Genomic DNA, 13,667 nt, shown 5'->3' on the forward strand with positions numbered 1-13,667 from the left:
ATGATATAACTATCTGGTTCAGGTATTAGGCAGACTGTCCCGTGGAGAAGCTCTACTGGCTCTGGTGCTCACCAGTGCAGAGAGCATTAGAGGGGTTAAGATTGGAGGCAGCCTGGGCTGCAGCGATCATGCCCTGGTAGAGTTAGTCATCTTGAGGAATGCACGCCTGGCAAAAAGTAGAGTCAGGACCCTGAACTTCAGGAAAGCAAACTTCCAGCTGATCAAGGAATTGCTGGGTGGGATCTCCTGGGAAAATGTCTTTGAGGGTTTGAAACAGAACAGAGCTAGCAGCTCTTTAAGGACACCCAAGAGCTCTCCATCCCCCAGCAGAAGAAGAAATGGAGCAGAGGAGGAGGGCGACTGGCATGGCTGAGCAAGGACCTGCAGCTTAAACTGAGGGAAAAAAGGAAAGAGGGAAATGTACAGAAAGTGGAAGCAGGGTTGTGGAGCCTGTGAAGAATATAGGGACATTGTACACATGTGCAGAGATAGCATCAGGAAAGCCAAGGCAAAGATGGAGCTGAACTTGGCAAGGGATGTGAAAAATAAAAAGGGGTCCTACAGGTACGTAGGCAGGAGGAGACAGACCAAGAAGATAATAGGTTCCCCCTCTGATAAATGAGGACGGAGAATTGGCTTCCTCGGACATGGAAAAAGCTGAGGTGTTCAATAATTGCTTTGCCTCAGTCTTCACTGGTGGTCAGGCTCCTCCCCATGTCTGCCAGGATCCTGAACCTCTAGGTGAGGGTGAGAGGAGTGGATTCTGTCTCACGGTAATAGTGGAACAAGTCCAAGACCTCCTCATGAAACTGAATATATATATAAGTAAGTCCATGGGCCAAGTGATATCCATCCTAGGGTTCTAAGAGATGGCTGATATGGCTGCGGAGCTGCTCTTCATCATATTTGACAAATCATAGCTCTTGGGTAAAATTCCCAGTGACTTGAAAAAGGGAAACATTACTTCTATTTTCAAGAAAGGGAAAAAGGATGATCCAGGGAACTACAGGCCAGTGAGCCTCACCACTGTAGCTGGGAAGATCATGGAGCAGAGCCTCCTGGGTACCATGTTAAGGCACATAGGAGATGAAGAGGTGAGCCAGGACAGCCAACATGGCTTCACCAAGGGCAGATCTTGCCTGACCAACCTGGAGGCCTTCTATAATGAAGTGACAGCACTGGTGGACAGGGGAAGTGCAGCAGACGTCATCTCTCTGGACTTCTGCAAAGCCATGAAAAGGAGAAGAACCTGGCATAAAGATAAATTATAACGTGGCCTGAGTTAAAGGTAAGTTGCTAAGCTTTATAAGGAAATTTGTGCTGCATCTTCAAGTGGTTCACTACATACACACTGAAGCTTAATCTGAACATATTTTTTCAAGAATAAAACAATGTTGGGTGATGGTGCTGGACAGCAGCCAAAGATGGAGTTCACCACAGTTATTTATTGAAGATAAAAAGCGCCATATTTGAAAGTACATTCTGCTCCACGTGTAAACAGAATCTTCATATTCTGTCTCAATAATTTATTCTGTATTGCCACCTGCCTTCCCATCATCACTGTAGAACTGTTCGGTCACAGCTTGAATTGCTGACGGAGCACCTGGTGAACGAACGTGACCAGAAGAAGTAGACCTAGGGTGGAGATGTTCTGGGCTCGTATGAAGGGAACATATCTCTTGGACCTAGGATGCTTTTGAGAAGGAGTGCTGCATAGCTAGAAAGCCCCTTCACCAGCAGAGTGAGTTAAACTTCCTTCTGCATATGATTATTGGCCTACCTGTGAATGTTTTACCTGTCAGAAACAATTCTGCTTCTTTCTGAGCAGAACATTTGGTGTAGTTGGCAGGATACCAGGAAAGCATCTTAAAGACAGAAATAGCATTTGTAAAGACTATTCCTGGGCTCCATGAGAAGAGGGGTGGCCAGCAGGGACAGAGAAGTGATTGTCTCTCTCTACTTTGCCCTCCTGAGGCCCCATCTGTCTCCAGGCTTGGGGCCTCCAATACAGGAAAGATTGGAGCTGTTGGAGAGGGTCCAGAGGAGATCCACAAAGACAGGCTGAGGGAGCTGGGCTTGTTCAGTCAAGGGAAGAGAAGGCTGAGAGGAGACTTCATTGCAGCCTTCCAGTATTTAAATGGGGATTATAAACAGGAGGGGAATCAACGTGTTACAAGGGTAGACAGTGACAGGACAAGGGGAGTGGTTTTAAGCTCAACGAGAGAAGGTTTAGATTAGATGTCGGGGGAATTTCTATAGAGAGAGCGTGGTGAGGTGCTGGAACAGGCTGCGCAGAGAGGTTGTGGATTCTCCGTCCCTGGAAGACCAGGTTGGACGGGGCCCTGGCAACCTGGTCTACCAGATCTGGAAGTTGGTGGCCCTGCCTGTGGCAAGGGGGTTGGAACTTGGTGATCCTTGAGGTCCTTTCCAACCCAAGGCATTCTAGGATTCTATTCCACAATGGTTTGGATGCAGAAGATCTCTCCTGAAAAAGAGTTACCCGGACACATCCCGGGGTTTCTAGCATCTCTGTAGCATTCTGCTGTGGAGGTAGTAGAAAAATGGAGACATTTAGGGGTTATGGGGACATTCCCAAGTTGCCATCTTGTATGGCTGAATTTCTTGGAAAATTTGAGAAATCATATTCGACTACTAGGGAAAGGCAGCTGAATGCATCAAGTGTGGCATGGCCACAACTAGTAGCGTTGAATTCCATCAAATATGAAGAAGAGTTAGGGGAGGAAAATGAGATGGTATTTGCCCAAGTCGAGCATAAGCCTACCTTGTTTTGTGGGGAGATGTGCTCAAAAAACAGGTCGGAATCTACCAATGGAGAAATTAAGAGCCATAGTCTTAAAAGGTTAGAATCTAGAGCAATGGGATCCTTAGAACATAAATGGGCCAAAAAATAAGAATAAAATAGAAAATTCTTCTGATAAAGTGGGAACTAGTAGTGTAACCCCAAGAATAACTACAAAGAAGACACAACTAGAGGCTTTGGTACATCTGGAACCTCTAGAAAACGTGACCAACAGTGATTCAAAAAACTAAACCTTTCCAGGGAAGACCAGCAAGTGTACCCCCTGCTGAAACAATACATACCATGGCTTGCCTGTATAGGGCAGCTGAATTAATGGATCTAGTACAAAAATTTAAACACTAACGGGGTGCTGCACTTAGGTCGGGGCAATCCCAGGTGTTTATAAAGACTGGGGGAAAAATCTCCTCGAGAGCAGCGCTGCAGAGAAGGGCTTGGAGGTCCTGGTGGATGAGAAGCTGGACACGAGCCAGCAGTGTGCGCCTGCAGCCCGGAAGGCCAACTGTGTTCTGGGCTGCATTAAAAAAGGGGTGGCCAGCAGGGAGAGGGAGGTGATTGTCCCCCTCTACTCGGTTCCTGTGAGGCCCCATCTACAGCACTGGGTCCAGGCCTGGGGCCCCCAGTATGAGAAAGATGCAGAGCTCTTGCAGCGGGCCCAGAGGAGAGCCACAAAGGCAGAGGGCTGGAGCTCCTCTCCTATGGAGAAGGGTTGAGGGAACCGGGCTTGTTTAGCTTGGAGAAGAGAAGGCTCTGGGGAGACCTCATTGTGGCCTTCCAGTACTTGAAGGGAGTGTATAAACAGGAGGGGGAATGGCTGTTTATGAGGGTGGATAGTGATAGGACAAGGCAGAATGATTTTAAACTGAGACAGGGGAAATTTAGGTTGGATATTAGGAGGAAGTCTTTCACCCAGAGGGTGGTGAGGCACTGGAACAGGTTGCCCAAGGAGGTTGTGGATGTCCCATCCCTGGAGCCATTCCAGGCCAGGCTGGATGTGGCTCTGGGCAGCTTGGTCTGGTGGTTGGCAACCCTGCACATAGCAGGGAGGCTGAAACTAGATGATCACTGCATCGGAAACAGTGTTGCCAGCAGGAACAGGGAAGTGATTGTCCCCCTGTAGCTCTGGTGAGGCCACACCTCAAGTACTGAGTCCAGTTTTGGACTCCTCACTGCAAGGAAGACATTGAGGCCCTGGAGCGGGTTCAAAGAAGGGCAACAAAGCTGTGAGGGGTCTGGAGCACAGGCCTTATGAGGAGCGGCTGAAGGAGCTGGGATTGTTCAGTCTGGAGAAGAGGAGGCTCAGGGGAGACCTCATTGGTCTCTGTAATTACCTGAAGGGAGGTTGTAGTGAGCTGGGGGTCGGCCTCTTCTCTTGTGTAACTGGTGATAGAACTAGAGGGAATGGCTTCAAGCTGCGCCAAGGGAGATTTAGGCTGGATGTTAGGAAATACTACTTATCTGAAAGAGTGGTCAGGCACTGGAATGCCCTGCCCAGGGAGGTGCTGGAGTCACTGACCCTGGAGGTGTTCAAGGAACACCTTTGGATTTTGTGTTGAGGGACATGGTTTAGTGAGTTTACTATTTGTGATAGGTGGATGGTTGGACTGTATGATCTTGTAGGTCTTTTCCAACCTTGGTGATTCTATGATCATTGTGGTCCTTTTCAACCCAGACCATTCTATGATTCTGTGATTCTATGAAGAATTGAAAGTCCCTGCATGGTTATTAAGTCTATGGGACATGGGGTAGAAGGTGTTAGTCAATGGGTCTGAGATGTCAAAGCTAGCTTCCATCATGTCCCACCTCGCCAAGTGACAAAGATTGCATTCAGCTATTAGACATGATGATGGGAATGATTTGCTACTACAATGGCTAGTTGCCATGTATAAGCATACATGGCCAAATGAAAGCCCATTCAGAATAGAATGTGGGATAATATGGAAAATCTACAAACATATATACGGGAATTAGGAATGAAAGCGGTCATTTATGAGGAGGACTTTGAAAGTTCTGAACTAGTTAAATTCTCAGCTGGGCTAAGAGATCTAATCATGCAGCAAAACTCTTCTCATCAGTATGGAACCCTAGTAGTTATTTTGAACCCTCTGGTAGCTAGAGTTGCCACTGTCCAACAAGCAGTGCAGATAGTAGCTGACCTAGGAGAAACAGAACACCTAAGATCCAGGCAAAATCTGCGTCCTATGGAAACTGGAGAGACTTGACCTTGTAAATCAGCTTGAAGGGCTCCACCATCAGGACTGCTGAGAGTATCTTGCCAGCAAATGTAGAACGACTTTATAAAAGGAAGGGTCCAACCCTAAAAGATAAACAACTGAATCATGTATTACTAAATTTATGGTGGTAACTTAATGCCAATCAATTTTTTAAGCCTGTTCTGAAGGGAAAGTGTAAGTAGAATAGAGAGTCCCCAACCAGCCATGGAATTTAGGAGATTCCTCTGAATCCGAAATGAGAAGGCAGCAGCCCCAGGAGGCCCAGTTAGCTACTTCTGGGGCTTCTTTGGAACAAGGTCTGTGTCTAGATATATTAATGGCATAAAATGAGGGCCAAGGTCCTCCTAGAGTTTGGGTCTCCTTGGGCCATTGGGACAATGTATTGGTCCTGAAAGAATACACAGCAGATCATCACTCTAGTAGATACTAGAGCCAAAACATCTATAATTTATGGCAATCCATCATGATTTCTGGGCATGTGTATTGTTATAGGAAGGTCTGGAGGGAAATTACTTCAGTAACCCAAACTCTGTTGAAGTTAGATGTTGGGTGTCTATCCTCCCTGGGAGTAGAAAGTTTCCATAGTCCCATCTCAGGAATATACACTGGTTATAGGGACTGATTCTCCAAACTAATACTGGAGAGTTCAGGCTATGGATTACAAGTATCGGTGTTTGGGTGGCGCAGTTGATTTTTGCAGGGATATACAAATGTGGGAATGTGGAATATCACCAATGTGGATAAGATCTCCAAGATAATCTACTCCAACTGTCCACCTCACACCAGCACTTCCCCACTAAACCATGTCCGCTAGTACAAAAGCTTAACTTTTCTTAAACACCACCAGGGATGGTGACACAAACACCTCTGTGGTCATCCCATTCCAGCATTTGAACATTCTTTTGGAGAAGAAATTTTTCCTAATATTCAACCTGAACCTCCCCTGGTGCAACCTGGGCTCATTCCTATGAGTCCATTCTATTTCCCCAGCTGTAAGCAATATCAACTCCTAGGGGGATAAGAAGAAATTACAAAAACTATACAGGAATTAGAAAGAGTAGGAATTATACGACCAACACGTAGCCCATAAAACTCTCCTATATAGCCAGTCTGGAAACCAGATGGAACATGGTGCTTCTCTGTTATAGAGAATTACACAAAGTAACCCTGCCCATTAGTGCTGCAGTACCCAACATTGCAACCCCCCTGGACGCATAGAGTAGGGAGTTGGAAACTGCTCATGCAGTCACCTGGGAACAATGAAGCCAACACACTGGCTTGGGTCAGATAGCTGACTGATTTGCCAGCAGAGAATATTGCTCACTGGTTACAAAAGAAGTTGGAACATGCTGGACAAAAGACAATGTGGGCATCAGTAAATATATGGGGACTTCCTGTCTTAATGTCAGATACTGTCCAGATGCGTCATGACTTCAAAGCTTGTACCAGAATGAGACCAAGGCTACTACTGAAGACAACAGCCCACCTTGCCAGAAGACACAACACCTTGTAGATATAGCAGGTCCCCTCCCCCAGACTGAAGGGGCCAGGCTCCTTCCACTTAGCATCCAAATTAAAGGAAATGAAGTATGCTTTTCCCAAACTGGGATGCTGAATAATCTTATGCTCCCTGCCCCTGAGAACCTCAAGCCAGGGACCTGTAAGGTAAAGTGGCCTTGGGAGGTACAGGTAGGACTGAAGTGGTGCAGCCTACTTGCTCTGTGGAGGAAGTTACTAGAAGAGGGAATTGGTAACTTTGCAAGTAATTGGTATGTGGATCTCAGAAATTATAATACAGACCCGGTTATACATTTGCTTTACTCCCCTGGGGGAGGAGTGTAGAGGAACTGCTAGGTCATGGCTTGAACTGGTGACTAAGCACCTGGTGAAGGGGGTATGGATGGCAAATTGTTCGCACCTGTGCTCCTCAAGTGACCAGAAGGGGTGGATCCAAGATGGAGCCACTCTGGCCTCATGTTAGGCTTGATCACTGAAAGGAGAGTATCTCTTGGATCTAGGCTGCTTCCTGAGGAGTGCATAGTCAGAGATCCCCTTTGCCAGCTGAGTGAGTACAGCTCTTCCTCCTTTATTTTTTTGTATAGGAGTATTGGCCCACTTTGCCTGGTATCACCAAGAACCCGCGAGAAGCAATTTTTCTTCTTTGTGAGCAGAACAATCATGTAGAAAGACATTTCAAGTCACTTAAAAATAATAATAATAATAACCACTTAACACTGCTATCTACTGAGCCAGAACAAAAATAATTTGAGTTTGTGATTGAAAGACTTGTTTCAGTGACAACTACTGTACGCTGCAAATACACGTTAACCAATCAGCTGACAATGTTTAAGTCTCACCATCTCCCCAAAAGTTTTGTTAATGACTTGTGGGAATTATTTCATACAGTCAGATTCAGTTTGCATGAGCAGCAGCACTGCAGGCAGTTATGGGGCACAAGTAAAATCCAGCAGGCTCCAAACCAAATCTTAGTTCCACTGCAAGGCAAGCTTATACCATAAATTGCAATGACTTGAAGGTATAATTTTTTTTTTTTTTACCTTCACATACTGATTAAACTAGTACTTGAATCACTACCAAAATATGCTGCAGAGGTTTCAGCAAACTTAAGGAAGAATAAGGAAATCAGCGTATCCCCCATCCTTGAAAGTCATTTACATTTCTACTTCTGGCAGCCCCTTATGAGAGTTGCTTACTGTTTTTAATTTAAAAACACAAATTCCTCCTTCCAGAAATCCTCACAGGGATTCTTAGTTAAATAAGGAAGCCAGCTTACTTTGTCATATACTGTTAACATTGTAAAGTAGTTGAGCATGAACAATGGGGTACCTGAACCATAACCCAAGGAGCCACATTCTAGAAACCATTCTAGAAACTGAACTAGTTGAAGCTGGAATACATATGGCCTTTGGCACCACACATGTAGAAGAAATAGGGGTGGAGTTTGGGGCGCAGTATGGGCATGGAATATTGTAATGAGCTTCTAGAAGTAACTGCAACAACCACCCCTTGTCTATGAATATGTATGTATTCTTTTTGTAAAGGAAGGCTTTTCCTACCAAAGAATTCATTTGTCAGTGACTAACAGATAATTAAACAGCATTTTGTTATTTTGTGGAAACAGGACACCTATTGAACCATTTTTTATTCATTCTTTTGCAAAAGTTGTTTCATTTTGCTTGGTTTTGCAATGTTGAAATGAGGGCCAAAATGGATGGTCTCTTGTAAGTTACAAAGTCCACTGCATTAATTACGGACTCTATACTGCCATGTAAATTACGGTTAAAATTCAGATGAGTGAGAAACGCTCTTTCCTCATCTATTTCTACACCAGACTGAAGAGTCTCAAAATTACTTAGAGAGTTTATTTTTAAGAAACAAAGAAACTACCACAATCAAATGTTAGTTTGTTTTGTAGAAATAGGTACTTACTTCCAAAGTAACATGTATAAAACAGTGAATGATCTCTAACCACTGCTGTCAAATCCTACCAAGCACATAATCTCTACATATGTACACACACTGCAGCTTTCGAACTCCACTGTTTTCTTTTCTGCCTTCTTTATTTTTTCAATGCTGTTTACTCTCCATTCTATTTTTACTTTCTTTATCCTCTGAATATTTTTCTATTTGTTCTCTACCTCAATTGGAACTTCCTGAGAGCTAAACAATATTTGAATTTAGTTGTTCATACTGCAGTAATCATATGAATTTAAGACTACATGAAGTGCTCTTATTCGTAAATAAGAGTAAGGATGGCTTAGACTAAACTTCCAGTTTGACCTCCCCTAACGTGGAGAAAGTTCTGATGTAGCTTTGTAGGTGACCTGCCATATACATACAAGGAAAATCCATCACATTTTGAGACAAAGGAGACATGGGAAAGATATAAAATTTTTAAAAATATATCAAGAATGAAGAAAAACAAAAAATGCAGACTGCTGACAAGCAGACAAGTGACTTGACAAATGCAGTGTTTTTTCTTGACCACTCAGACTCAGTGTTAGCAATGTCAGTAAGACTTGCTCAGCTATGACACATCAAGGCAGGAGGGGAGGATAACCTTCACACTCCATATGGTTTAATTTACTTGTATACACAAATACATACATATTTCCTGCCCATCACACACATCAATTGAGAAAGAAATAATAAGTCAGACTTGGCCTTCATCTGTTCTCAAAAATTGTACTAATCTCATTTTCATCCTTCAATATTCCCACATATAGAAATGAAGGGTCTTATTTCTAGCATTTCTGATACAGAAAGTTAAACCAAGGAGGGCTTAGGAGCCATGTTTGATGGCAGGGCACAGGTAGCTTTTTTAAAGTCAACCCCTGACAATGAGTTCTTGTTCCTACAAAGAACCGCATTCTTCTGAGCATCACAATTATACAAGTTTTTTAGGAAAGTATAAAACATGGCACAAAATTTTATGGTGTCAAAAATTCTCTTTCCTCTTTCCAACAAGCTTTTTCTTAAACACATTCACTTTCTGTCTGTCTGTTAAACCAAGAAGTGTCTTAGATCCAAAAAGCGTTAAACACTGCATAAATAAAACTTCCAAATTTATGCCGATGTCAGTGGCAGCACATACTACAGTTGAGCTGTGTATGTATGTTAGGACAGGTATCATTGGGATACTCCCCCCATAAAGGAAATGTTATATTAATTTTCTCTTTTAAAAATACATGCAGTGATGTGTAGATTTTTGGAGAAAACTGAGAATTCTCTTCATTTGTTCTTCAACAGTTTACAGAAACATACGTATCTTTGCACTTCTGTCCTGATGAAAGCTGTATTTTAAAACACTCATTCAGGTTCTAATTTGTCTTAATACCATAAAATGGAAAAAAAAAAAATTAGCCAATATCTATCAATTCAAATGGAGTAGCCTTCAAGAAATATATCATCATATTGCTTTCTCCTGCCCCATAATAACAAGAAGTGGCACGAAGTGCTGTCCCCAAATAAGCATATTCATCCATCCACCTTATTCCCGAGAGCACAACAGTTATAACATTGTAGTTACTAACTTCCTCTTCAAAAGTTATGTTTCATTTCTAAGAACACATTATGGGTCTATAATGAACCTCAGTAAAATGTTCTTTACTGGATAACATTCAATTTTTAGAACTAAATAATTTCCTCCAGATATCTAAGAAGAGACGTTTTGGAGACAAACTACTTTTCTTATGTATCATGTGGTAGATCACGCTTAAGTGATTCTTATTCACAGAAACTTCCTCAGCTGTTCAGAGATTAAATTACTTCCCTGTAATGTAAGAAATGGTGCCTTTTACTGTGGCACTGCTTGACCATTACTTATTTTGTTCAGTCATTCAATGCCAATGAACAAATTGAGAGCAATTCTGCTCATTTCCTTTGAAAATTTCTTAGAGTGAAGGCAAGAATTCAGACTTTTAGAGTGCCGTTGGGTTGCAAGATTTTCTTTCGCTCATTTAACTATGACAGACTGTCACAGTTATAGTCATTTTATCTTACACATTTCTAATCTACATATTCCTAGCAAATTAAAAACGTCAGGAGGAACAAGCATCTGTCCTCCAATGTCTCCTGTGAACCGTTTTTTCTTACGATTAGCAAAACAGAACTTGTAATATGCTGAGTAGACAAAATATTTTATTGGATATGCTATTGGATAAGCACTGCTTATGCATGCCCCCAAAATTAAATGATGTAGATTTCTAGTAGTTGTCTGCACACGATTCTGACTAGCTTGTCTTTTCTTTTTCTCCATGGATTTTTTTTTTTTAATTGGCATGTATTTATTTGGCCAAGCTAACCTATTCTCAGATTCAGCGCAGAGGTTTTTTTCACGCTTTTTAAAACTTGTTATCAATTAATTTATCCATGCTCAGCTTCTCTACAATATCTTCTAAGTAATTTATGATGAACTTTTGAGTAGTGTAGAAAAGTGAGCTTTTCTGAGAATAAACACTTGAAAAGTGAAAAGCTGTATCATCTCTAAAGGTCACTCATAATCAAGTCAAAGCACCAAGAAGTGGGAATGGCTGTTTATGTGGGTGGATAGTGATAGGACAAGGGAGAATGGTTTTAAATTGAGACATGAGAGGTGTAGGTTCGATATGAGGAGGAAGTTTTTCACTCAGAGTGTGGTGACGCACTGGAACAGGTTGCCCAAGGAGGTTGTGGATGCCCCATCCTTGGAGCATTCAAGGCCAGTGTCTTGCTCCAATTTATAAGAGGAAGAGGAGGTTCTTTAGAGTATATATATACCCAGCGTGTGATTAAGAAACAACAGTTCAAATGTTGGTCCAACCAGTTTACTGTAAATCCTAATCAGGGAGGCGGGGAACGGAAGGGCAGTGACTATTACGAATTAGAGTGTTAGGGAAGGGAAGGAGGGCGATAGAAAAGATAGGAAAGAAGCAAGAATTGCATAAAGCGGGGATAGTCACCACCAGGATCCATCAGCGGTCCTGTTGTACGCCATTCCGATGGTCCAAGGCAAAAGCAGCAGGGGGAGAGCAGCAGCAGCGTGGCCGGCCTTGGGCAGCTAGCGGGTACCAGGAGGAAGTCGCAGAGCCAATCCGGGAGGAAACAGCAGGACTCAGGTAGCAGGCCCAGGAGAGTCTGTCAGCAGGCAGGAATTCCATAGTGAGGAATCTGATGGCAGATACCTTTGTTCTTCAGCATTGTGGTAGAGCACAGAGCAAGTCCAGGAGGGAGAGAGATAGGTGTGAGGCTTCTCATGGCAGAAACCTCTTCTTTTGAGAAATCTGTTGCCACAAAACCTCACCTCATGGCTGTAGGTTCCCTTTTTATCCTTCTTCTTCTGGCATTCCTAGGCGCTTGGGTAAGTCGTGTGCCCTACCCCCTGAGATGGCCATCTTCCTTGAGATAAGTCCACACAAAAGACTACTTCATGGCCATTAAGCTGCAGTTTATCTCTCTTTCATGCCCCTGGCCTTGTCCATCTGTGTCCCTCAGACAAAGGATTTCTCAACCCTTACCCAGGACTTGCTTGGATTTGTCCATCTGCATCCTCAGCAAGCTTTGAGACAATTATGTAAAAGAATAATCTCTTACAGCCAGGTTGGCTGTGGCTCTGGGCAACCTGGTCTAGTGGTTGGTAACCCTGCCCATGTCAGGGAGGTTGAAACTCGATGGTCATTATGGTCGTTTTCAACCCAAACCATTCTATGATTCTATGATACTGGATCTGTCATCGTCCGTCCCTGCACGACCAAATACGTGTAAACCATGCAATCAATACTCTCTAATGGGCAGCATTTCCAAGGTTCATTTGTTAACTGAGAACATGACACATATTGAATTTATTTCTTCATAATGCATTTGGCATTAACAGGAAAATCTGTCAAACACCTCAGAAGTCACTTTCTCATTTGTGGTATTCTTGTAGCTAATTGTAATAAACAAATTGCAATAAACAAGTAAGTTTCTTATAATTAAAACTGAGCCAGAATTCTGAAGTTTTCCTTTTGCTGTGTGAAAGATTTTCTCTATCCACTTCTCATTGGGATTGTTCATATGCTATTATTTGGCAAGCTGCTCACCTGGGATCTGTGAGTGCTGCTTGAAAGCTTGGTCACATACCCACTGTTGTTAATAGCTGCTTCTCATACGTGTCTTCAGCTTGGTGGTTACAAGCTGAATTTACCTTTTGTGTATAAATAAAATGTGTTTTAATTTCACTTTACTGTTATTACTTAGTATAAGCATATTCATGTAATTATTTAGCTTAATTTCTCCAGCACCTAGGTCAGTTTCTACAAGTATTCCTTCCTGAAAAGTACGTTTTTGGGGAAGTATGTGGAATTTTGAAGATGTTATCAAAGAAATGCAGGAGTTTCAGCAATGCTCTCACCAGTGTTAATTAAGAATCACAGCTCTTTAGATTAGGGGAAAAAAAAAAAAAGAATGAAAATTGGAAGTGAGATTTCTGCAATCCTAGCCCACATCTCCCCTCATTCTGCAGCCAACCTCAGTCCCTTCTGTGTTGCAGGGCAAACACAAGCTGCAGGTGGACACAGGACTGGAAGGTTCCTGGTGCGGCCTCATCCCAATTGGGAGCTCCTGTGACAGCGTGACCACAACTGGTCTCAGGTGGAACCTTGGTAAGTTGGGGCCACCCTTTTCCTTGTGGCCACACATCTCCATGCAGCTGTCATTGCTGAGCATCCCCGCCAGCCTCACTGCCACCCAGGGGCTTCCAACGGTGGGCACTGGAGCGTGGAACTCCATTCCTGCATCCCTTATGGATCCCCTGCTTGTTTCTGGGAATGAAGTTTAAAAAAAAACACACAGTATTTAAAACTGAAATACTGCAGGCAGAGACATGTTTTCAAATTGGGAGTCATTGTTTAAATTGAACATTTGTTGGAGTTGTGATAAATTGCCATCTTGCTGCGTTACGCTCTATGGAGGAGATGCTGGGGGTGCTTAAGTCCTAGTTACATGTCATAAAGTTACAACAGGCAAACAATAATGTGATACAGATTATTCAAGCTACCTCACTTCTCCTGAACTGCTTTACATATATTGTCTGTCAACTCTGAATAAATATATCTTGGTCTTTTTCTGATTTTAAA

The 13,667-nt window shown here is 42.9% G+C and overlaps 1 protein-coding gene across 23 annotated transcripts in view; it reads left to right on the forward strand.

Annotated features, from left to right (window-relative positions):
• The window catches only part of TPK1 (thiamin pyrophosphokinase 1), a 269,647-nt gene that overhangs the window by 166,197 nt on the left and 89,783 nt on the right, over nt 1-13,667 (forward strand). For 21 of the 23 annotated variants that reach the window (XR_014882231.1, XR_792765.4, XR_014882228.1 and 18 more), the window contains exon 7: nt 13,082-13,193. The exons of the other annotated variants lie outside the window; for them this stretch is intronic. Coding sequence is in view for 11 of the 21 variants with exons in the window: in XM_085220019.1 (XP_085076145.1) it covers nt 13,082-13,193 (112 nt within the window). In the remaining 10 variants the exon portion in view is untranslated. The remainder of the gene's footprint in view (nt 1-13,081; nt 13,194-13,667) is intronic. 23 annotated transcript variants of the gene reach the window in all.

The sequence above is a fragment of the Meleagris gallopavo genome, chromosome 3 (assembly GCF_905368555.1).
Source record: "Meleagris gallopavo chromosome 3, MGAL_WU_HG_1.1, whole genome shotgun sequence".
In the NCBI taxonomy this organism is placed as follows: domain Eukaryota; kingdom Metazoa; phylum Chordata; class Aves; order Galliformes; family Phasianidae; genus Meleagris; species Meleagris gallopavo.